Raw genomic sequence first — 26,251 nt, forward strand, 5'->3', positions numbered from 1 at the left:
TAAAAACGTTTTAGATGAACAGTCATTACACAATAACAATATATGCTATTTGAAAATACTTAATTTGAATGTATGCGGTTTATTAAGTAAACAAAATTGTACTGATTTTTGTGAATTTATTGATAAATATGACATTGTATGTTTTGAGGAAACCAAACTTGATTCTTTATGTAGTGTGAATTTTGAAAACTTTAAATTGCATTTTAAAAATCGCAAGGATGTAATGAAAAGACGGTCAGGCGGCCTTTGTCTAGGGATTAAAAATTACCTAACACCATTTGTGCGCATTTTTTAATCAGAAAGTAAACTTATTCTATGGTTTGTACTGTCCAAACAAGTAATGATATTTTATATGGTGTCGTGTATGTGCCACCTGAATCATCTGATTTCTCTACTGGCGACCCTTTTGCAGAAATTCAAGGTGAACTTGATTCATTCAGTAATAAATATTCTTCTGTCTGTCTGTTAGGAGATTGGAACTCAAGAATAAGAAATATGAAAGATTATACAGAACCAGATTTTGACCTCTTTCATGAAAATGGTTTAGACGATTTGTATTATGAATTTCAATCAGACATGGAATGTTTTAAAGATACAAATATTAATCTGGAACGAGTCAGCCAAGATAAAAGCTGTAATAATTTTGGTTATAAATTCATAGAATTCCTGCAATTCAATAATTTTTTAATACTAAATGGCAGGACGAAAGGTGATTTAATGGGGAAAAATACCTGTAAGTCGAGTAGTACCGTGGATTATGCTGTCTGTTCCAAAAACTTACTTAAACGCGTTGAATCTTTAGAAGTTTTAGAATTTTGTCCTCTTTTGTCTGATGTCCATAATCCTATATGCCTAACATTTAATTGGACTATTTGCCCAGGAAATGATAAAAGTAACAAAACTTCAGGTATTAAACTATGGAAACAAGAAAATCAAGGTGCGTTTATAGCAAATCTAGATACAGAAAATGTAGATTATATCTATCAGCGTCTCTGTTTGATGGAATCAAATAATAACATCGTTGAATCAGAATTGCAAAATATTGTAAATGATATATCTACTGTCTTTATTGAAAGTGCTAAAGAAAGTTTTGGCTATACAACAAGAAATAAAACATATCCCTACGAAAATAGAAATAATACACCGAAATGGTTTAATTCAGAATGTAAAAATGCCCGAAAAAATTTTCATAGATCAAAATTTACGTATAAGATACATAAAACAGAAAGAAATAGACAAACTTTAAACGAAAACAGTAAACATTATAAGAAAATTCTAAACAAATCAAATAAAGCATTTAAAAGACGAAATATTGCAAAAATTAAAAATCTAAAAAATAAACATCCCAAGCAATACTGGAAGGCACTATCAGGGGGAAAGAAAATAAACGTTAAAGCGGAACTAGATACGCTCTATAAATGTAAACTCGCAAAATACTGATGAAGAATTTTTTGAAATTCCAAACGATATGACAGAAAACTTAAATAGGGATCTTAATGGAGATATCGCAGTCGAAGAAATAGAATTAGCGGTAAAACATTTAAAAAATAATAAAGCTGGGGGATTTGACCAAATCTTAAATGAACACATTAAAGCCTCGATGCCCATTATGAAAGATATTTACGTCAAGCTTTTTAATATTGTTTTTAAAAGTGGAATTATTCCCAATTCTTGGACAGTGGGTGTCATTCAACCAATTTTTAAAAATAAAGGGTCTCCAATGGATGCTTCAAATTACCGTCCTATTACTTTGTTAAGCTGTATGGGCAAACTTTTTACTGCTATCTTAAATTCGCGATTACAAAAGTTTTCTGACAAAAATGACTTAATCAACCAGTTTCAGGCTGGATTTAGGAAGAATTTTTCAACAGTCGATAATATGTTTGTTCTTTCTTGTCTTATCGAGTATCTTCAAAGCTGTAAAAAAAACTCTATATTGTGCTTTTGTCGATCTTAAGGCCGCCTTTGATACGGTATGGCGAAATGGCCTTTGGGCAAAGTTACTGATGAATAATATTAAAGGCAACTTTCTTAATGTCATTAAAAGAATGTATGAAAATGCAAAGTCGAGCGTCTCTGTAAATGGTATGAAATCTGACATTTTTTTGCGCAATACGATAGGCGTTAGACAAGGAGAAAATTTATCTCCCCTGATGTTCACATCCTATTTAAATGTCTTAATGATTTGTTCAACTCTAGTAACTTTGTTAAAGTTGAAACCCGCAACAAACATGGTCATGATGACTCAGTTCTTAACTATTTAAAACTGTTTGTACTTTTATACGCCGATGATACTGTTAGACTTACTGAATCAGCACCTGATTTACGAAAATCTTTGCACTTATGTGAGCAATATTGTGATATTTGGAAATTGAACGTTAAAATTTCAAAACAAATATTGTTATTTTTCTAAAGGTAGACCAAGACAATTTACATTTACTTTTAAAGGAGAAAACATTGAAGTTACAAACGATTACAAATATTTGGGTATTTTATTTAGTAGAAGTGGTTCTTTTTTAAATGCAAAGCGTGCTATAGCACAACAAGCTACACGAGCAATGTATTCCCTCATAAAGAAAGCAAGAGATTTGTTAATGCCAATAGATTTGCAAATAGAACTTTTCATGAAAACTGTTAAGCCAATTTTGTTATATGGATGCGAAATATGGGGATATGGAAATTTGGACATAATCGAAAAAGTACAATTAAATTTTTTGAAATTTGTTTTAAATGTTAAAGCAAGTACACCTAATAGTATTATATATGGTGAAACTGGAGTTCAACCATTGATTATTGATATTAAAACAAGAATGATTTCTTTTTGGTCAAATTTGATTTACCCCAAATCTAACAAATTGTCAACTACATTGTATTGATTATTACTTAGTCAATTTAACAATTCAAATACTGTACAAAAGAATAAATTTTTATGGTTAACTAATATCAAAAACATTTTAATTACATGCGGTTTAAGTGGTATTTGGACGCACCATGAGTTTCCAAACACCAAATGGTTAACAACTACTGTAAAACAGAAACTTTCTGATATTTTCTTGAATGATTGGTACTCAAATATTGAAAATTCGAGCAAATGTGCAAATTATAAACTTTTTAAAACAAAATTTGAATTTGAGAAATACTTAATAAATACACCACCTAAATACTTTAGATATATGATTAACTTCCGAACAAGAAGCCATAGACTCCCTGTAGAAACTGGATCTTGGCATAGAATCCCATTAAATCTTAGAATTTGTACGAAATGCAACAATGGTATTGGCGATGAATTCCACTATCTTTTCGAATGTTCTTTTTTGTTAGGCACTCGTAAGCGCTTGTTAAAAGCAAAATATTACAACAGACCGAATATCATTATTTATAAAGAATTAATGGAATACAAGTGTTTTAAAAAAGTGGAATATAGAAAATTTTGTGAATTGGTCAAAGAAATAATTTGTTTATATAGTAACTGAAAAAAAAAATATTGGGTTAAACAATTTTGGTTATTCTCCCGTTGTTATTATTGGTGAGAAATATCCTGAGAAATATCATGTTTTTTTTTTCTCTCTCTCTTCTTCTTCTTTTTTTTTATTTTTTTTTTATTTTCCTTATTTAGATTGAAATTACACACAGATTTAGCAGGTTTAAAATATATCATGCTATATGTACAATTATGTATGATTGTATTTGTTTTTTGTTCATTCACTGTTTTCGAGAATGACGCTATAAATTAGTATAGACACTATTATTTATTTTATAGAATTTCGATCTTTCCAAGTGGATTTATGATTGATCGGTGCCTCGATTTATATCTATTGTATTATTTACCTCATGTTGTCATGTATATATTGTGCATGTCTTGAGTGAAATAAAGATATTGTATTGTATTGTATTGTGACGCTTTAATCCCACTATTAAAGTATTATTATAATCCAATCATAGGTATGTAACTGATGACACTTGCCCGTTTTTAGCTCGACTATTCGAAGAATATGAGAGCTATTGTAGTCGCCCCGGCGTCGGCGTCGGCGTCAGCGTCCGCGTCTGCGTTGGTTAAAGTTTTTTGTTAAGTCAAATATCTCAATTATTACTTGAGATATTCAATTGAAACTTACAATACTTATTTATAGTAACAAGGTACATCAGATTGACAAGTTGGATAACTCTGCCTACAATATTGACAGAATTATGCCCCTTTTTAACTTAGAAATTTTGGTTAAAATTTTTATGTAAAGTCAAATATCTCAATTATTGCTTGAGATATTCAATTGAAACTTACAATACTTATTTATAGTAACAAGGTACATCAGATTGACAAGTTGGATAACTCTGCCTACAATATTGACAGAATTATGCCCCTTTGGAACTTAGAAATTTTGGTTAAAGTTTTTTTGTAAAGTCAAATATCTCAATTATTGCTTGAGATATTCAATTGAAATTTAAAATACTTTTTTATAGTAACAATGTACATCAGTTTGCAAAATTGCATAACTCTGCCTGCAATATTTGCAGAATTATTTGCCCCTTTGAAACTTAGAAATTTTGGTTAAAGGTTAAAGGTCTTCAAAGATATTTACTTGAAACTTTACACATGCACTTAGGGTCATAATTGGAGGGTCATAATTGTATGTCACTGACCAAGTTCCATAACTCTATCTTGCATTAAGGCTGATTCATATCCCCTTTTCTACTTAGTCTCTTGGTTAATGTTTACATGCAAGTTTTACATATCTCAATAACTATTAAAGATATTTATTTAAAACTTCATATATGCATTTAGGGTCATAATTGTAGGTCACTGACAAAGATCCATAATTCTATCTTGCATTTAGGCTGATTTTTCTCCCCTTTTTCAACTTAGAAATTCATGGTTAAGTTTTGCTTGTAAGCTGTTATCTCAGTAAGTACTGAAGGGTTTGTGCCTTTTTTGGGACAATTTTATGCATTCATATTAATAAAGCAGTGATTTACTTGATAAAACATCTTAATAACAAGCCTTTGTACCTTTTCTGTCAAATTTATGTATTTATAGGTAATTAGTATTATTATACTCAATAAAAAACCCTTGTGACATTACCTTCCGAATAGTCAAGCCAATACTGTATAATTAGACTCTCTTTAAGGCCTATAACATGAATTTATAACAAAAAATTAGCCCTTTTGTCAACTTAAAAAATTTATCATTATCAAGGCTCTTTTACTATCAAGCACTTAGAATAGTCGAGCGTGCTGTCCTACCGACAGCTCTTGTTTATTGAGTGGACAATTGAATTAACCTAGATATCTTGCGCAGATTAAAGTGGCAGTTATTATGCTCATCCAGGTGTAGATGAGCAATGAACATGTTCATTTGAAAAATAATTTTTAACTTACCATCATTGTCTTAAAATAATATTTCGCTATGAAAAAAGGAAATAAGTAATCCATGGAAATTTCTATAAATATCATACTATATGTATCGGTAAAGTTCAATCTTTTTATAAGTTAGTTTTTTGTTGTTGATATTTTGTGCTAGTCATTTTCATCATCAGTTATAGGTCAATCACCATGAAAACATGAATAATGATGAAAATGACTCATTTATTTATTTATTATAAAAACATTAATATCGTGAATATTGACATTGACTTTCGTCCGATTAAGTCACTTTCGTATTGTTCAATGCGGGCAAAAGTAAGATATCTGAACAGGTATATAGAAATTATGAAAAAATACATGGATACTAAATCATCATAATGATTTTTTTATTCATTTCTGAAAAAAAAAATAAGTTTCAATTGAATATCTCAAGTAATAATTGAGATATTTGACTTAACCAAAAAACTTTAACCAACGCAGACGCGGACGCTGACGCCGACGCCGACGCCGGGGCGACTACAATAGCTCTCATATTCTTCGAATAGTCGAGCTAAAAACGGGCAAGTGTCATCAGTTACATACCTATGATTGGATTATAATAATACTTTAATAGTGGGATTAAAGCGTCACAATACAATACAATACAATACAATATCTTTATTTCACTCAAGACATGCACAATATATACATGACAACATGAGGTAAATAATACAATAGATATAAATCGAGGCACCGATCAATCATAAATCCACTTGGAAAGATCGAAATTCTATAAAATAAATAATAGTGTCTATACTAATTTATAGCGTCATTCTCGAAAACAGTGAATGAACAAAAAACAAATACAATCATACATAATTGTACATATAGCATGATATATTTTAAACCTGCTAAATCTGTGTGTAATTTCAATCTAAATAAGGAAAATAAAAAAAAAAAGAAGAAGAGAGAGAAAAAAAAATACATGATATTTCTCAGGATATTTCTCACCAATAATAACAACGGGAGAATAACCAAAATTGTTTAACCCAATATTTTTTTTTTCAGTTACTATATAAACAAATTATTTCTTTGACCAATTCACAAAATTTTCTATATTCCACTTTTTTAAAACACTTGTATTCCATTAATTCTTTATAAATAATGATATTCGGTCTGTTGTAATATTTTGCTTTTAACAAGCGCTTACGAGTGCCTAACAAAAAAGAACATTCGAAAAGATAGTGGAATTCATCGCCAATACCATTGTTGCATTTCGTACAAATTCTAAGATTTAATGGGTTTCTATGCCAAGATCGAGTTTCTACAGGGAGTCTATGGCTTCTTGTTCGGAAGTTAATCATATATCTAAAGTATTTAGGTGGTGTATTTATTAAGTATTTCTCAAATTCAAATTTTGTTTTAAAAAGTTTATAATTTGCACATTTGCTCGAATTTTCAATATTTGAGTACCAATCATTCAAGAAAAGCTAACCTTGTATACTACAAGGTTGGTTTAAACATATTTTATTCGATATATGTATACATTATGATGAACGGGCAGAAAGCTATGAAAGCTTATGAGTGTCCTGTCCCAATTTAAACAATTTACATATATACAGTTCATGGCATTATCATGCACAAAATTCATTTCGTTGAAAATATATCAAAGGCATTTTCAAAAAAGAGGTATATTGCACTTAATAAATACTAAACCAAATGGTCACGAGAAAAAAAATGCAAAAAATGGAGGTAAAAATTCAATTATTATATGACAGAGATTAATTTAGTTAAAAGTCGCCGTTTAATTTTCATCTAGGAATGTGAAATCGAAAAGACAACTGTGCTTAACGGAGACAAGGTTCTGTAAATCATTCCGACTAATTATGCTTTCATCCTTGCTATCTCTGATAAGAACTGAAGAAATCGAAATATTGTTTTCAAATCTGTAAACCAAATAAAAATCAAAAGGGGAAAACAGAATAATATTTTAATTAAATAAACTCGAGTGAAGTAAAGCACTTGCATGTAAAACCACCATCGGCCTGGACATGATGCAGCATATTTATGTGGTGGAACGTTTTACTGCATTTGATTACCGATCTCTCTGCTACATGAGATGTACATGTACGTTATTTCAGTAACGCCGGGAACCATCCTGATTACATAACTACGGTGTCCTCATCGTGCCATTTATTATGTCGTCAGACGATGACATTCCGATTGTTATAACAAATTAACATCGCACCGTTTGCCGGTGTGGTATTAAATTTTGACCTGTCACCGGTAGACGCAAGACAATACAATACCATGATACGATATTAGTCAAAATGTCGCTTCGCATTGTCGAATGTCGCTTCGCATTGTCGAGTATCGCTTCGCATTGTCGAGTGTAGCTTCGTTTTGCCATGTGTCGCTTCGCATTGTCGGGTGTCGCAGTGTAAAAGTCACAAAAAAAATCGCGACATTTTATAAAATATCGCTTTGTGTTGTCGTGTGTCGTATCGCATTGTCAAGCCTGGTATCGCATTGTCGCGTGTCATGTTCTGTATTTTTGCTCAACCTGACACTGGACAACGCGAAGCGACAATGCGACATGGCAAAGTGACAATGCGACAACGCGAAGTGATAATGCGAAAAGCGAAGTGACGCTCGACAATACGAAGCGACACTCGACAACACGAAGCGACATTTTTTGAATGTCGCCCGTTTTTTAACATAAAATTACTAAACGACATCGCGATATTTCGTTTGACAATGTTGAGCGTCTCTTCGCGTTGTCGAGCGTCGTATCGCATTGTCGCTATATATGTCACTTCGCATTGTCGTGCGTCGACCCTTAAACTAACTGACGACATAATAAATGGCACGATAAGGACACCGTACATAACGCCCTCTTGCATCCGATCTATAAACAATTCGAACCGCAAACCCGATAAGCTAGTTTATAAATGCATTAAACCTGTTCGGTAAGTTAGATAACTGAGTTTAATACACTTGTTACTATATATAGTAACAAAATCTCCTATGATTTCAACTGATATGCGTGTCACGTGACTTATTATGAGTTTGCGGCCCGGGGCCGAGAACTAGTTATCAGACCGCTGAACATGTGCACGTGCACAAACTGAAACAATGACGTCACATTTTACGTCATCAAACAGTTCACTGTAAAAGTGAAAGTAGGTTGAACCGCTTGATTTCTTTATGAGAGCTGAAGCGTATTTCGTACACACACAGTTTTATTACTATTGAAATTTAAAGAAATAATAGATCTACGACAAATTAATTCCGAAAAAAAAAATAAAATAAAACTTGCTTCTAGATTCTACAGTAGAAGATCTAGTGTACTTTGAACATATACAAAAAGTAAACAACTCTGTAGAAGTTACTGCACTGTATAGTAGAAATGCAGACAAGATTTTCAAGGAAAGAAATTTCAAAGTATTTTGTTTTAGAAAAATCTACCAAGTGTATTTAAGAGGTTAATGCACGGCAGAGTAGGGCCGGAAGGTGATAATCGGCCCGCAAAATGAATAATGGCCCCGAGGGCTTCAGCCCGATGGCAGCCGATTATCACCTGCTGGCACAACTAAGACGTGTATTAATGGGTTTATTCCTATAAAATTACTAAACGACATCGCGATATTTCGTTTGACAATGTCGAGCGTCGCTTCGCGTTGTCGAGCGCCGTATCGCATTGTCGCTAAGTCACTTCGCATTGTCGTGCGTCGAGCCTTAAACGCGACTGACGGCATAATAAATGGCACGATAAGGACACCGTACATAACGCCCTCTTGCATCCGATCTGTAAACAATCCGATAAGCTAGTTTATAAATGCATTAAACCTGTTCGGTAAGTTAGATAACTGAGTTAATGAGGAACATAAACAAATACTGTTGTAACTATTGAATGCGTTGCGTGGTTACTAAATATGTATGCAATTACCGTCAATATCAATATTGCCATCTCCATCTAAATCCGCTAACTCGATCATATGTTGTAGCTCATCTGCTGGCAGTTCTTCGCCAATCATTGGTTTTACTATTTCCTTTAATGTTTCAGGACTAATATATCCAAGATTTTCTTTGTCGAAACATTGGAATGCCTCTTTGAGTTCCTTAACTTGGTCAACGTTATTTATGTCTTCTACCACCTTTTCGAATTGCTCATATGTTATTTTTTCTGTAATTAAATGATGTCTTCTAAAAGGATTACATGAACATACAAAAATTCAACAACTAGCGTCCAACTAGTAAAATGAGTTATTAGATAACTATACGTAATTAGTCCTATAAAAAAAGCACCTGCCACGTTCAATAACACGATGGCCTGTCTTAAAACAGGACTAATATCTATATCACTTTTTCGGCCCCGGGCCGAAAAGTGATATAGATATAAAGCCCGCATTTGCAGTAATTTAATTGGCTAATAAAGCAGGGTAGTAGACGCCGACAGGTTGCATAAATGATACAAAATATTCTCAGTTTCTAAACATTCACAGTCTGACATTTTGTTGTACATTACGGAATACCGTGAGGGGCTTCGTGGTTGCACGTTAAAATACAGAAGGCTACAATGCGATAGTGCGACAGTGCGATGACAACAATACGATAGTGCATACATTCATGCATACATTCTGACAAACATATATACTCACCTCATTAGATTATCATTTTAGACTAAGATAAACTTGATTAAATAATAGTCTTTTATCATTCTTGTCTTGCATACATACTTCAACGGACCTTATTCCGAATCAGCTTCAACCTAATTTTTTACTTACCTAGAATAGACCATCATAATAAACTTACAGACTTATCTTATCAAACCTACCTCATCCAATCCTCGTTTTAGATCAAAATAAAAAATACATTCATACTTACCTAAATCTATCCAGCTCAATATTTTACAGACTTGTCCTATCGGACTTCCGCTTTAAACAACAAATAACTTCCTATCTACTTTTTAATGTCCCTTAAAATCCCTCCTACTAATTACTTACTAATGATACTAGTACTTTCTTTTTCTTTTGTTTTCCTAACTCTATGTTTCTTATCAGTCTCATATCCACATTTCTTTTTAGTTGTCCATCACTCTGCATACGTATGCTTTTCTGTCCCTTGTACATACAAGTTGTCAATGTTGGCTTTGCAAAAGTTCTTACTCGCCATAATAGCCATCTCATAAGTCTTATATGAAACGAAACACTTGCGAAGCCTTCATTAAATCATACAAAATATATAGGTCACTTCATTTTCCAATCACTTTTCATATTTTGCTTTTGGTATTTATTTGTAGTATCCCATTGTTTGTGTTTTCGATGCATTATTGGCTATCCTCAAATAAACTGTTAATCGTCAGATTCTCTTCAAAAAAGGTAATGACATTCACCACAAGAGTTTATAATAACATACAATTTACCAGTAATACTTTAACTTTGCTATTTGTATTGGTGTACTATTCCTGGCTAGCAGTTCTCTTGCATGTATCTGGAGACATTCATCCGAATCCTGGTCCAATCTCAGCTACTTCCTCAGTCTCATCCATGACCTCTACTCCATCGGAAATTAATCATATTCAAAATCATCTTTCTTTCGTACATTTAAATGTTCAGAGTATTGAACATAAACTCGATATCCTTTTTTCAGAACTCTGCGATTTTGATATTCTTGCTTTCTCCGAAACTTGGCTAAAAAGTTCTATATCAACAGAAGACTTATTACTTTCCTCGTATCATTCCCCTGAACGCAAAGATCGCATTGGGGATGCTCACGGTGGTGTTATTTTGTACATTAAAGACAATATACACTACAAACGTAGAATAGATCTAGAATTAAACAGGTTAGAATGTATTTGGATCGAGTTGATTCTTTGTAACAATCGTCATATTCTATTTAGTATTTTCTATCGACCGCCTAACTCAGATGTCATATACAACAATCTAATTGAAGATTCTATTGGTCTAGCCATTGACACTAATATACCTGACATCATCATTACGGGTGATTTCAATCTAAATGTAAACTGTTATTCATCTAACCGCAAAATTACATCCATCACTCAACAGTTCAATCTAGAACAACTAATTGATGAACCAACACATAACACTGAACATTCAAATTCTTTGATCGACCTTATATTAGTTTCAAACAAAAACAATGTTATTCATTCTGGTGTTGGTGATCACTTTCTAGAACAAGAACTAAGGTATCACGTTCCTATATTTGGTTTTCTGAAATTCCGTAAACCGCGACAAATGTGTTTTGACCGCATTGTTTGGGAATATGAACATGCTGACTACGAAGCATTACGTGAAGATATAAATACCTATACATGGGAAAACCGCTTTGATGCATATGTTAACATATATGCGAATAACGTAATCAATCAGATACAAACAATTGCTAAAAATAACATCCCTAACAAATTGATTAAAGTAAGACCATTAGATGTTCCATGGATGACAAATTCAATCACAGTTAATATCCGTAAACGAAAACGTCTGTATAAAAAAGCTAGAATGACAAATTCACAATATTACTGGCAAAGATTCAAATCCATTCGTAATGAAACAATATTATTGATACGGGAAGCCAAGTCAAACTATTTTTGTAAACTCTCTAATAAATTTGAAAATGAATCACTTTCGTCTAAAGACTGGTGGAAGACTCTGAAATCTTTTATTTCATCAACAAATAATAGTAGCATTCCACCACTGACAGATCCCTTTAACAGAAATATTGTATACTCAAATAACGATAAGGCAAATCTTCTGAATAACTTCTTCGTAGAACAAATGTCTATTAACGATGAGAACAGAGATCCACCTTACCTTAGTTCACCACTTTCCTGTCTCAACGATATTGTGCTTAGCCCTCATAAAGTAAAAGATGTTCTTCTTTCGTTTCAAGTTGACAAAGCAGTAGGTCCAGATGGTATAAGTAATAGAATTTTACGCGAGGCTTCTCATGAACTATCTTCCCCCTTGTGTGACTTATTCAATGCTTCTCTACGATGTTGTGAAGTTCCAATCACATGGAAAGAGGCGAATGTCACTGCAGTTCACAAAAAGGGCGATACATCTCTCCCAAATATCTATAGACCCATATCACTTTTGAACACTACAGAAAAAGTATTTGAACGTCTTGTATTTAAACACATCTTTAACTTTCTCAAAGTAAATAATTTTCTGTCTACTGCTCAGTCTGGTTTTATCCCGGGTGATTCTACAGTTAATCAGCTTGCATTCATTTATGATACCCTTTGTAGTTCACTTGACAATGGCCTCGAAGTTCGTGTGGTTTTCTTTGATATCAGTAAAGCGTTTGACAAGGTTTGGCATAAAGGCCTACTTTCAAAACTAAAGCACGCAGGTATATGTGGATCTTTGTTATCTTGGTTCAATAGTTATCTTACTGATAGAAAACAAAGGGTCATACTACCTGGCGCCTACTCATCATGGGCTTTTGTCAAAGCAGGAGTCCCTCAAGGCTCTATACTTGGTCCCCTATTATTTTTGATCTTTATAAATGATATTGTTAATGAAATTGAATCTTTCATAAACCTCTTTGCTGATGATACCAGTCTTTATGTTATAGTTGAACATCCTAACACAGCAGCCACACTTCTTCAGTCTGACATCCAAAAAATCTCTTTATGGGCAGAAAGGTGGTTAGTCACCTTCAATCCTTCAAAATCGGAATCCCTACTTGTAACCAGAAAGCGAAATCGACAGCATCACCCTTCATTGCATATGTTTAACCAACAAATTCCAGAAGTTTCTGAACACAAACATTTAGGCATCTTTATTTCTTCTGACTGCACATGGCACAAACATATTGAATACATAACCGATAAAGCTTGGAAAAGGGTTAATATAATGCGTAAACTGAAATTCTCTCTGGACCGTAAATCTTTGGAAATTATCTATATAGCATTCATTAGACCTATTTTGGAATACGGTGATGTAATTTGGTGTAATTGTACCCAATATGAACTCGAACAGCTTGATAAGATTCAAAATGAATGTGCACGCATTGCAACTGGTGCAACCAAGCTTATCTCACTAGAAACTTTGCAGAAAGAAGTTAATTGGGAATCGTTATCCGAAAGAAGATATAAACACAAACTAATTATGTTTCACAATATGCAGTCGAACAAAACTCCAGATTATCTCCCATCATTAATACCAAATCCAGATCAATCCCGATACAGCTTACGAAACTCTGAAGATGTCAGAGGAATTACATCAAGGACTACTCTGTACCACAATTCTTTCTTGCCATCAGTTATTCGTGATTGGAACAACTTGCCTGTTATAATACGAAACAGCCCTACAATATCTTCATTTAAAACTTTCTTAAACAAGGACAGAAAATATACACCAACATACTTTTATACAGGTAGTCGTAAACTGCAGGTCCTTCACACCCGGCTTCGAACGAACTGCAGCGCATTAAATCACCACCTGTTTTTGAAAAACATTTCTCTTACCCCTTTGTGTAATTGTGGGCAAATTGAAACTACCCAACATTTCTTTTTCGAGTGCTGTGCATACGATGCCGTCCGCAGAACACTCCTCCTTAACTTGCATGACTTCAGCATAAACCTTCATAAACTTCTTTATGGTGACCCATCTCTTACATACCAGGACAACGTTATTATATTTACAAATGTACAAAATTATATAGAAAAAACGAAAAGATTTACTTAGATCCATTCTAATTGAGACTTTAATCCTCTCTCACCCCTTTTCTTCTCTTTTCCACTATTTTGTTTTCTTCTTTTATATATATTCTTACATTTTAGACATCTACTTGTCAGACCAAACAAATAATGGTAGCGAAATTTCAGACCCTTGTGCTGTTAATTGCAAATGCCGAAAGTAGTCCGCTTTTTTGAAGCGGTTACTTCCCTTTATATGTACACTAACGCCGAAAAATTCAGGGGAGATCACTGCGTAAAGATTGTCAAATGACAGGCGCATTAATTTCAAGCAAAATAGTTCCCAAATGGTCGAAGATTTCTAATAGTGTTTTATTCTTTATAGATATTCATGCTTATAGTAAGCTCCATGATTATTTACATCTGTGTTAAACAACAGCTAGGTTTAGCGTCGAAATAATTAAGAAATAATATATCCAAAACTTTGATTTTATTGCTCAATAACATCACTGTTTGGAGTTCGGATGCGGGGAATTATATCACGAGGGCGGAGCCCGAGTGATATAATGATGGGCATCCGAACGGAAAACAGTGATGTTATCAAGCAATAAAATCATCGATTTGGATATATTATTTTGATTCTAACACGACATCAACAAATAAATGCTGCCGTACATGATAATTAGCTAAATTGCGCCTGTTTTGTTTCCGTACTTATTGTCAGCGCGTCACATTTTAGTGGTTACGTCACGTGTATTTTAGAATAATATGGTTTTCTTCAGGCCGTCTAATAACTTCACCGTGGCCGAGGGGTTTGCACGCTCGCTTAGGAATCGAGAGGTCTTGAGGAAAGCATTGGTGGCAGTATACAATCAAAGCACAGAAGGCGCTGAATTTGTTTGGGTCTCAGAATGTCAAAAAGGTGAAGGTTGTGAGATTATTAAACAATTTGTTTTTGTATAGTGCCACCAATGCTTTCCAGCGTTTTAATTGTAGTAAATTGGCTATAAAACTAATTGTAACACTGATATTCGATCTAATGTTTATTTGACTTAAACAATTTGAAAAAAAATTAGTTTTCCTTAACTGGGATTTGAACTCCAGACCTCTCGTTTCCTAAGCGAGCGCGCAATCCCCTCGGCCACGGTGGATTTACATGTTATATGTTAACGGCCTGAAGAAAACCATATTATTCAAGTTAGGGTTTGTAATGACGCTAACTGTTGTTTAACACTTGTGTAAATAATCATGGCGCATACTATAAGCATGTATATCTATAAAGAATAAAACGATATTAGAAATCTTCTACCATTCGGGAATTATTTTGCTTAAAATTAATCCGCCTGTCATGTGACCATATTTACGCAGTGATCTCCCCTAAATTTTTCGGCCTAAGTGTTATATATAAAGGGAAGTAACCGCTTCAAAAAAGCGGACTACTTTCGGCACTTGCAATTAACAGCATTAGAGTCTGAAATTTCGCTACCATTATTTGTTTGGTCTGACGACCCAAACAAATAAAAACAAATGGGTTTATAATCTCACAACCTCCACCTTTCTGACATTCTGAGACCCAAACAAATTCAGCGCCTTCTGTGCTTTGATTAGATATAGCTAAAGTGATTTTAGCTCAACACGAGGAACTCCGATTTGCTGATGTATAGAGGAATTATGTTTGCCATGAAATACTTATTTATTTTGAGATGTTAGTAAATATTACATCTTGAAATTACTTTGTGGGTTATGCCATATTTTCTTCTTATACTACAGTGTTTATGGTCAGCAGATTTAATGTACTGTGCATTATGCGAGAAACTACTGACCAGTTAAACGTACATATGTATAGTAAAATCTGATGACCAGTTAACCCATGACTGCATAAGCATTTTTTGTAAAACGGTTTTCATTGAAAAGCCTCCTTTTACACAAGTTCAAATTGCTATGAACTATTAAAAATGCTTAATTACTACTAAATCAAACTTGGCACAAATGTTTACTGGATCATATATATCCTTTGTAACGGCATACTCAATCTTAAATTTCCTGTTACCTTGGCAACGAGGGGACATATCAAAATTGCAAAAAATCACTATTTTGCGTTGATTTTTTCCATCAAAACTGATTTCAAAGTACTGCAACTTCTCAATGGATTGGGATAGAGTGAAAGACTTTTCCGCATTGGTTACATGTTACCTTAAGATCGACCTAAAGCCATTCTTTAGCCTCTCACAAGTCCAAAATGTTCTTGGCGTTGAGTGGAGCAGCAGCCCCTTCAGAACCCCCATGCAAAAGATCGCACATCCCCTTTCTATCACCCTCCCTCTCCCGATGTACATGTATCTCTTCGATGGAGGGCGGCGCCGAAAAACAGTGATAACTTTTTTTAATAACATTTCTCAAATGAATACAAATGTTTATGGATGAAATAGGACATTTTTCACTATATGAGGCCTTAAAAGGTGGTGGGGGTGGGCTGAAAAGGCGTGTGTTTGTCTATATGTGGTAAAGGGTTAAACATATACTGTAGTAGTGAAAACTGTAGTACTTACAGTGAAAACTGCTGATCAATTAGATGTCTAGAGAAATATGTTATTTTGCCGTGTATTTGTTATTTATATTGTAATGTTAGTAAATATAAAGATTCTACATCTCGCAAACCAATAAAACCACTGCTGAGCAAATAAAATTAATTGCTTAAGTGGTTTTTGCCGTATTTTCTTCTCATTCTGTATGGTCAGCAGATTTAACGTACTGTACGTCATGCTAAAAACTGCTGACCAGTTAAACATATAGAAGACTCTGCTGAACAGTTAAACATATAGAAGAATCTGCTGAACAGTTAAACTTACAGTAAAAATTGCTGACCACTTTTTAGATATACATCGGCGAAAATTATGTTAAGACGTAAATTTCTGATTTTATTACACTGTTAGTAAATATGATAAATCTACATCTTTCAAAATAATAAAACCACTGATGACCAATTAAAGATATAATAGAAATTACTTAAGTGATTTCAGCAATATTTTTAAATAGTACAATGCTGACCTGTTAAATTTATTAATGAACTATATCTGGATTTATAGAGAAAACTTTTATATTAGAAATAAAATGCGTACATTCGTTTTCCGTATTTTCACTGTAAAAATTGTTCTTCACCGCAGTGAAACATATTTTCCGTATTTTCACTTGTGCCGGACTACTTTCTTCTAGGTTCAGCCGATAAACAACATTTAAGGGCAAGTCTTTCAAATTGTAGTGTGAAAAAGAGAAAAAAAGTATATAATAATACCGCAACTCATGAAATATATATTTCATACCACTCGATAAAAATAAATTCTGTATTTACAAAAAAAACCAAAAAACTTGAATATCCTCTATTTTCTACTGACCAATTAAATATTTTTGGCAGCTTTGAAATGTCAACATAACATCATTTTCAACTTTCTTTTAAAATTTCACACAATTTATAACATTTTTCGGTATACTATATAAATATATTACCCCTATCTTTTGATATAAAATGTAACTTTTTATTAATTCATAATTTTATTAAGACGTTTTCAGTATACAAAAAAGGAAAAGAAACAAACAAAAAAAGAAAAAAAAAGAAAAGAAAAAAACAAGAAGAAAAAAATCTATTAACAAAAGTAAAATTATTTCCCAATATTCTAATTTTTATACCGTCAGCTTATTCGTAAGCAGTTTATAATTGCCAACCGGAAGACGATAGTCTTCACTGCGATAACGCGATGGCGACAGTACGATAGTGCGATGACGACAGTGCGATAACGCGATGACGACAGTGCGATAATTAATGCGACAGTGCGATGACGACAATGCGATAGTGCGATTGCACTGTCGCACTATCGCATTGTCGCCCTCTGTATTTTAACGTATAACCACGATGGCCCTAACGGTATCCCGTACATTATCGCACTGTCGTCATCACGTTATCGCACTGTCGCCATCGCGTTATCGCATTGTCACCATCGTTCTATCGCATTGTCGTACTGTCGTCATCGTATTATCGCACTGTCGCCATCGCACCGTCGTATTGTCGTCATCGCACTATCGCATTGTCGCCCTCTGGATTATAAAGTATAACCACGATGGCCCTAACGGTATTCCGTAGTACATAAACAATATATGTTAATAAATAAGTGATTTGATATTGGCCCTGTTATTTGCCCGAGGGCAGTCGTATTAGCCCAAGGCCGAGGGCCAATACGACTGACCCGTGGACAAATAACAGGGCCAATATCCAATCATTTATTTATTGACAATTTTATTAAATAACTACATGTACTTAATATTTCACATTTAATCCTCGGATATTTCTTCTTATTTTAATTCTAACATATTTTAATTTTAACAAAGAACAACTGTAAAAATAACTAAATTTTATCAGTTTGTATGGAAAACCTACATTTTGTAACTTATATTATATACTTAAAGAAACATTAATAACTATAAAAAGCGATTCAATAACAATTGGTTTCTGTACTGTTTGTTGAATGTATGTACCTGGGTTTCCTAAACCATTTTTAATGTTTTCAATGTCTTTTGGTGTCGGATTCGTTCTTGCTATTCTTAGCGCGGCTTCTAGTTCATCCATTCTAATTTGTCCTTCTCCCTCGATATCAAACACTTGAAATGCTCTCTTTATTTCTACAAGATCGGAATAATTCAATATCACTCAAAAGCAACGAAAGAAGAAGAAATTGTAAGAGAAGTTATATGTTGCTGTACTTATAAAAAGTCGGAAAGTTTATGGGCCGTTGTCATAAAATCCTAGTTAAGGCCAGGCAAGCAAGCAATATATCAACATGTATACACGAGTGTACAAGCGGTGACACAATAAATGTATCTGCTAACAATACATTATCAATAAAAAGTATCACACTGTTGGTGAAATATAAGTGATATGTTTTTGTTTACAAAAATGATTAATTTGCCAACAATTTCAGATCACCTACCACAGATAGTTGATTATTTTGATCTAGAAGTAATGTAAAATGATGTGTCACTCTGTACATTAAGGAAGAAATAGGACAGTCTTTATCTAATTCAAAGCAGTTAAAAGAAAAAATTCAGGAATGTGAAAATATTGCAGGAATTGTTAAAAGTAACACCAAATCTATAATGAGCGAAACGAGTAACACGGTAAGTAAACGAATATGTTTTAGTAAATCGAATTTAAAGAAAGGAATAAACGAATTTTAAATAAGGTTGCTACGACATAATACTTTAACCAGTAATACAAACATTTCCAGGAATATGTCTACATTTTAAAATGATCATTCGTTCAGAATGACGATCTGACAGCGACTTTTGTGTTTCGTCAATACGAACAATAAGTAAAATCACAGAGCTATATTTTAGTACAAAAACGCATTTATCTATTTGTTGATTTATTTATTTATTTATTAATTTATTAATTTATTTGGTGTACCTTATCTATAGATGTTTGCCAAACTTCTAGACTCATATTATACTTGAAGGAGATAAAATATGATTCAGGTACTTTTATGACATAACTAACGTTGCTCCATTCACGTAATTTGCCTTTACCCCGTTAGCATTTTAAATCTATCTTGCAATATGACACGATTTATTTTGGTAATGTCTTGTGGCGCCGTTACATGTCGCAACGTCGCTAAATGTCGTACTTGCCGCTAAATGTCGCACCATTGCCGCTAAATGTCGCAAAATCGCCTGCCGTTAAAAGTCTCAATGGTAACGTTAAATATCGCATGATTTTCACTTCCCGTTAAATGTTGCAACACTAACGTTAAATGTCGCAAGATGTGAGTTCATATTAAAATAGTAGCTAAATTTGCCGTTATGCTAGTTATCTGTAACTTATCATTAGTAAAGCAAAATGAATGAGTTCATATTAGAAAAGGGTGGGGGTCCAATCTATCTGCTAGGATAGGCTTGGTTGTGATTTCAAAAATGATTGGTTGAAATAGGAGCTTCTTATTCGGTTTTAAAATCTATAACCATCATTCATGCCTCTTTGGCTTTTGCACACATACGTGTTTTTATTTAATAACCTACGTACCGAGATATTTAGCTACGATATAATTTGAAGATATATCTAACATACTAGGGAGTATATTCTAGGAAATTGGATTGAGATTTTGTGTGTCCGCATTTTCCCTATATCTTCACCTTTAAAAGGTTTTATGATACTGTCACTTCAAATCACGAATTACGATTTTAGAAATTTTATTGATGCAAAATCCTGTGTTTTTTTCTTTTTTCTTTTTCTTTATTACAATTTAAAAATATTGTTTCAGTCATACACGTACGGTATGTTATAATTTTTTTTAAATGAATATGGAAGTGTGCCGAGGCAAAAATTCATATTTATATTTAGTGACTACTTTCATTTATTCCAGCACTTTTAAGTGTTAAAAATTGAGTACCGCTCACCGAAGATAGGGGCGTGAAGGATGTTGCACTTTTTCATTATCCCTCATGAACAGACTCAAATAAACCGAGTCTGTAATTTTCATGTAATTATGTTGTGATTAAAGCTCCTGAGGGACACCCCAATGGACTATTTTTCTGCAAATGGTGCATTAATTTTAATGGCACCAAACTATCAGAAACGGACAACAGGATTTTACTGCACTAGATGCGTTTTCAGGTGGATCACTGTTAATTTCTCTCTTTGTTAAGACCAGTTTGAAAACAAATCATATATCAACAGAATTCATTTTATACGAGACTTTTACTTTTTTATCATTAGTTTTTAAAGAAAAATTGTTATATTCGAACAAGTAAATGTGAACGTTTGAAAGAAAATGTTGCCTTTTTCTTACCTAAAGTACTATGTGAGTAGTTATGATGCAATCAATATGTCTGCGACGAGTTCACTCACGAGGAAAAGAAGAGTGATCATAACCATTTTGCCACGACATTATATATAAATTTTACTAATATAATATAATAATACTAATTTTGAAAGTTCAACCAGTTTTTTTTACGGATTACCTAAAATTCACAAAAGTAGGAAAATTGAAGAGGCAATTAATAATAATAAATCTGAATACATTAAAGTTTCTGCACCAGATGATTTAAAGTTTAGGCCTATTGTAGGGGGACCTAACAGTGTTACACAGAGACTTAGCCACTTTTTAGACCTCATATTAAAACCATTATGCAGACAAGTTCCAAGTTTCATTCGAGATGACTTAGATTTCCTGAATTACTCGCCGGGAAATGTAGAAGAAGATTCTATTTTAGTTACTTTAGATATCGTAAAGTTGTATACAACCATTCCACATGATCTTGGCTTACAGAAAATTCGATATTGGCTAGAACAATTTTCCGGTAAAATTTATACTAGATTCCAACACCAATTTATATTGAATTCACTTCAAATTATCCTAAAAAATAACGTATTTTATTTTGACGGCCAATACTACACACAGAATAAAGGAACAGCTATGGGTCCTAAAGTTGTCCCAACTTATAAAACTTTGGTACTTGAATATTTAGAGAAAACACTTTACGGAAAAAAGCAACAATTCACGGAAACGAATTTTCAAACTACATTAAAATGAAATGGAAAATATTATTGGATGATTGTCTTTAATAGTCGGGAAAAGTACTAACATAGATGATTTATTAAGAGAAATAAACAATTTACACCCGTGCATTCAATATACATTGAATAAAAGTGACAGCAGCATGCCATTTTTAGATGTATTAGTTATGAAATCTGGAACACATATAACAACAGATATCTACAGTAAACCGACGGACACATACAACTACCTCAACTTTAAATCGTGTCATCCGAAACATACAAAGTTAACTACAAGACTTAAAAATCAGAATTACCCAGATGAAATTATTACATACGGAATATCTAAAGCCAAATTGAAAGGTCCCATCAAAACTGAAGAAAACATAACAGCTAACAACAAGTACAACGTTATTCCATGTGTAACAACATTTAATCCCAAAAATACCAATATTTCCCAAGCAATTCGATCATATGAAAAAGTGAAAGGATGAACAGTGTTTTAGAAAAGAAGCGTAATATAAACAGTAAAAGTTACCTCTTCAAAGTTCGACATGAAAAATAATACTGTAACAACAGTTTCTAAATGCAACAGGAGTAGGTGTAAGACATGTCCTTCTTTAATAGAAGGAAATGAAATACAATTTTGTAACAGTAAGACATTTAAGATCAAACAAAGTATGAACTGTGTTTCAAATAATGTGATATATTCAATTATTTGTGACAACTGTAAACAGTTTTATATTGGCCAAACAAAAAATGAATTATGTATGACTTTACATATGCAACAAACAAACACAGAAGAACTCAGAATGTTGCAAGTCAATAAACATTTACATAAATGTTTAGGAGGTAAATTTAACATTTTCCCTCTGTATAAAATATTATTTGTTTGGGCCGTCAGACCAAACAAATAATGGTAGCGAAATTTCAGACCCTGATGCTGTTAATTGCAAATGCCGAAAGTTGTCCGCTTTTTTGAAGCGGTTACTTCCCTTTATATGTACACTAACGCCGAAAAATTCAGGGGAGGTCACTGCGTAAAGATTGTCAAATGACAGGCGCATTAATTTTCAAGCAAAATAGTTCCCGAATGGTCGAAGATTTCTAATATTTTTTATATTAATTTTTTATTCTTTATAGATAAACATGCTTATAGTGAGCTCCATGATTATTTACATCTGTGTTAAACAACAGGTTTAGCGTCGAAATAATAAGAGTTACAAACCCCAATTTAGAATAATATGGTTTTCTTCAGGCCGTTATCCTATAACTTCACCGTGGCCGAGGGGTTTGCACGCTCGTTTAGGAATCGAGAGGTCTGGAGTTCAAATCCCAGTTGAGGCAATTCATTTTTTTTTACATTTTTAAGTCAAATAAACATTGAATTGAATATATCAGTGCTGCAATTAGTCTTATAGCCAATTTACTACAGTTAAAACACTGGAAAGCATTGGTGGCACTATACAAAAACAAATTGGTTTATAATCTCACAACCTTCATCTTTCTGACATTCTGAGACCCAAACAAATTCAGCGACTTCTGTGCTTTGATTTTGTCACGAGATTGATTAGAACTTTTTGATTTCTTATCGTGTCCTAATGCACATGTCGAGAACGTGATAGTAAAGTTCAAATGACCATAAATACAAAAACATATGCACTATAGAGTTTTAAAAGAACTTTATTGTTCAAAATAAAACATGGAACAGATGCGTAAAGAAAGCATTTTTTATATTTATTGAAGAAACAATATGAATGAGGACTGCCTTTCTGGCGTTAAAATGGAAAAAAAAAACACGCAAATATAATACAAGCATAAACTGTTTGTGCAAATAACATTTTAAGCTTTCAAAACTGATTTTGTTTATCTACGTTAACTTCTGTACCAGATTCTATCTAACACATACCAGGTTGTCTCTTATGATGCTAGGATGCCGACTTTAGGCTTCCAGGGCGTTAGGCAAACTCCTAAGGTCGAGGTCGTCAGCAATTTAGGCTTCCTCTTCCGACTGCGAGACGATTTGCCTACTCAACCTACTAGACCATCATTCTGCCAACTCAGGAAGCCAGGCCGTTAAGGATGTCTCTTTTGTCAATTTTACAGACATGTTTGCACAAAACTATTTACAGAACAATGTTAATTTTGCAGTTTCATACAAATGGTAGACAATTGTATAATTATCAATATATACTTATACGTATAAGATCAGGTAAAAATCGAACGCAAAACAATATACATTTACGTATTTATAATATGAGTATTATCGTTGTATAATTTGCAGCGCATTTCCATATATAATCAAAGCACAGAAGGCGCTGAATTTGTTTGGGTCTCAGAAAGGTGAAGGTTGTGAGATTATTAAACAATTTGTTTTTGTATAGTGCCACCAATGCTTTCCAGCGTTTTAATTGTAGTAGATTGGCTATAAAATTAATTGCAACCCTGATATTTGATCCAATGTTATTTGACTTAAACAATTTGAAAAAAAAAAAGATTTGCCTTAACTGGGATTTGAACTCCAGACCTCTCGCTTCCTAAGCGAGCGCACAAACCCCTCGGCCATGGTGGATTTACATGTTAACGGCCTGAAGAAAACCATATTATTCTAAATTAGGGTTTGTAACGACGATAACTGTTGTTTAACATTTGTGTAAATATACATGGCGCACTATATAAGCATGTATATCTATAAAGAATAAAGCAATATTAGAAATCTTCGACCATTCGGGAATTATTTTGCTTAAATATTAATCCGCCTGTCATTGGACCATATTAACGCAGTGATCTCCCCTAAATTTTTTGGCCTAAGTGTTACATATAAAGGGAAGTAACCGCTTCAATAAAGCGGACTACTTTCGGCACTTGCAATTAACAGCATTAGAGTCTGAAATTTCGCTACCATTATTTGTTTGGTCTGACGACCCAAACAAATAATAAAATCACTCGCTTTCAAACAGACATAATTCGTCTTGAGTAGGCAGATTTAATTGATACAATACAACAATAAAACTAGAGTTCAACATAGAATTACATCTTGCGACATTTAACGGTAGTGTTGTGACATTTAACGGTATGGGAAATTCGTGCGACATTTAACGTTAACATTGCGACATTTAACGGCAAATGATTTTGCGACATTTAGCGGTGGTTGCGACAATTAGCGGCAATGGTGCGACATTTAGCGGCAAGTGCGACATTTAGCGGCGTTGCGACATATAACGGCGCCACATATGTGCTAAAAACCCCAAAATGCGATTGAATTTGGCTGTGTTGCACATGGCTGCTTTCTTAACGCACAACAATTTCCTATTACATTGCTTGTTGCCAGTTGAATTACAATCGTAAACCAAAGCAGCAAGAATCAAATGATATTATGTTTGATACTTAAGTATTATCTTATATAAGCATCAGCTCGCAAGGTTGGACCAGTAAGGAAAATGCCTGCCATTCATCCTCCCTATTTAGATTTGTTTATGTGGAGAAGTTTAAAAGCATAAACTTGTCATGAAACACATTTTTACAGGCAATGAAAAAAGAAAGAAAATAAAACAAAGAAACTAATCAGATTTTTGCATCAATCGAATATATAAAACTGTAATTTGGTTGTAACAATATGATAATACCTTTAGTATAATACCTATAATGCCAAGACTTTGTGACAGATATATCAAGGCACCCTCCCCGTAAGGAAGTTTTACATGAAACACACAATAGAATCATTTTGACAGTTCAGTTTGAGTTTCAGTGCAAAATCTTGATAAATGCACAGACAATAATAAATTCATCATAGAAATATAATGAAATAACTCCAGTGTATTTGTCAATAGAAATTCATTTGAGGAGTTTGTTTCACTGAAAATAAGTACCTACAGGGAAACTATTAAAATATTTAATATGGAATAACAGTGCACTCCCTCTCGCTGTTATCTATTTATAATTTAAGTTTCATAGAAATCTCTAATACTTTTGAAGATTTTCTCTGAACAAACAAAATACATGTATAGCTTTGACCTCTTAGTGTGACCTTGATCTTGGTAGAGGTCAGAGTGTCGCGCATGACTAATTATCTTAATATTTAGAATATTTATGCAAACTTATTTCACAATACTTTGATGAGTGAAAAAGTTGTGGATCTGACACAAATAGGCATTATGACTGGCCTCTAAGTGTGACCTTGAACTTGGAGGTAGGATTCTGGGTGTTGTATATGACATGTGGTCCTATTATCATATATATGTGTGTCATATTATTTCAAAATCCCTTCTTGGATGAAAACGTTATGGACTGGACAAGAAATATACTCCCAATCAAACAATGTTGAATGTGACCATTGTCTCGCAAGCACGTTGTCTTAGATAGTGAGCATTTGTGCCAAATTATTCCAAATACCTTGATGGACCAAAACGTTAACAAGAGGGCCATGATGGCCCTGAGGTCGCTCACCTGTATATAGGCCCCCGAAGCGGGGCCAGTTTAAACCCCAGGGCTTTTATTTGAACAAACTTGGAATTAAGACACCCATTAGAAGATGTTTCATGATGTTAAGTTTTTGCTATACACATATAAGGAAAGACAATGACCTTCTCCCCCCCCCCCCTGGCAGAGGTAATTTTAACCCAAGGGCTTTTATTTGAACAAACTTGGTAGAAACCCATAAGAAGATGTTTCATGCTAAACATCTAAGCTCTAGCTCAATGGGTTTT

At 33.4% G+C, this 26,251-nt stretch overlaps 1 protein-coding gene across 1 annotated transcript in view; it reads right to left on the bottom strand.

Annotated features, from left to right (window-relative positions):
• Nucleotides 1-26,251, bottom strand: part of LOC132740184 (uncharacterized) — a 40,021-nt gene that overhangs the window by 5,641 nt on the left and 8,129 nt on the right. The window contains exons 2-3 of the mRNA XM_060728039.1: nt 18,533-18,676; nt 9,287-9,523 (exon numbers count right to left, since the gene is read on the bottom strand). Of these exons, the coding sequence (XP_060584022.1) occupies nt 9,287-9,523; nt 18,533-18,623 (328 nt within the window). The 5' untranslated portion in view covers nt 18,624-18,676. The remainder of the gene's footprint in view (nt 1-9,286; nt 9,524-18,532; nt 18,677-26,251) is intronic.

The sequence above is a fragment of the Ruditapes philippinarum genome, unplaced genomic scaffold (assembly GCF_026571515.1).
Source record: "Ruditapes philippinarum isolate M1 unplaced genomic scaffold, ASM2657151v2 ctg974_1_1_1_1, whole genome shotgun sequence".
NCBI lineage: Eukaryota > Metazoa > Mollusca > Bivalvia > Venerida > Veneridae > Ruditapes > Ruditapes philippinarum.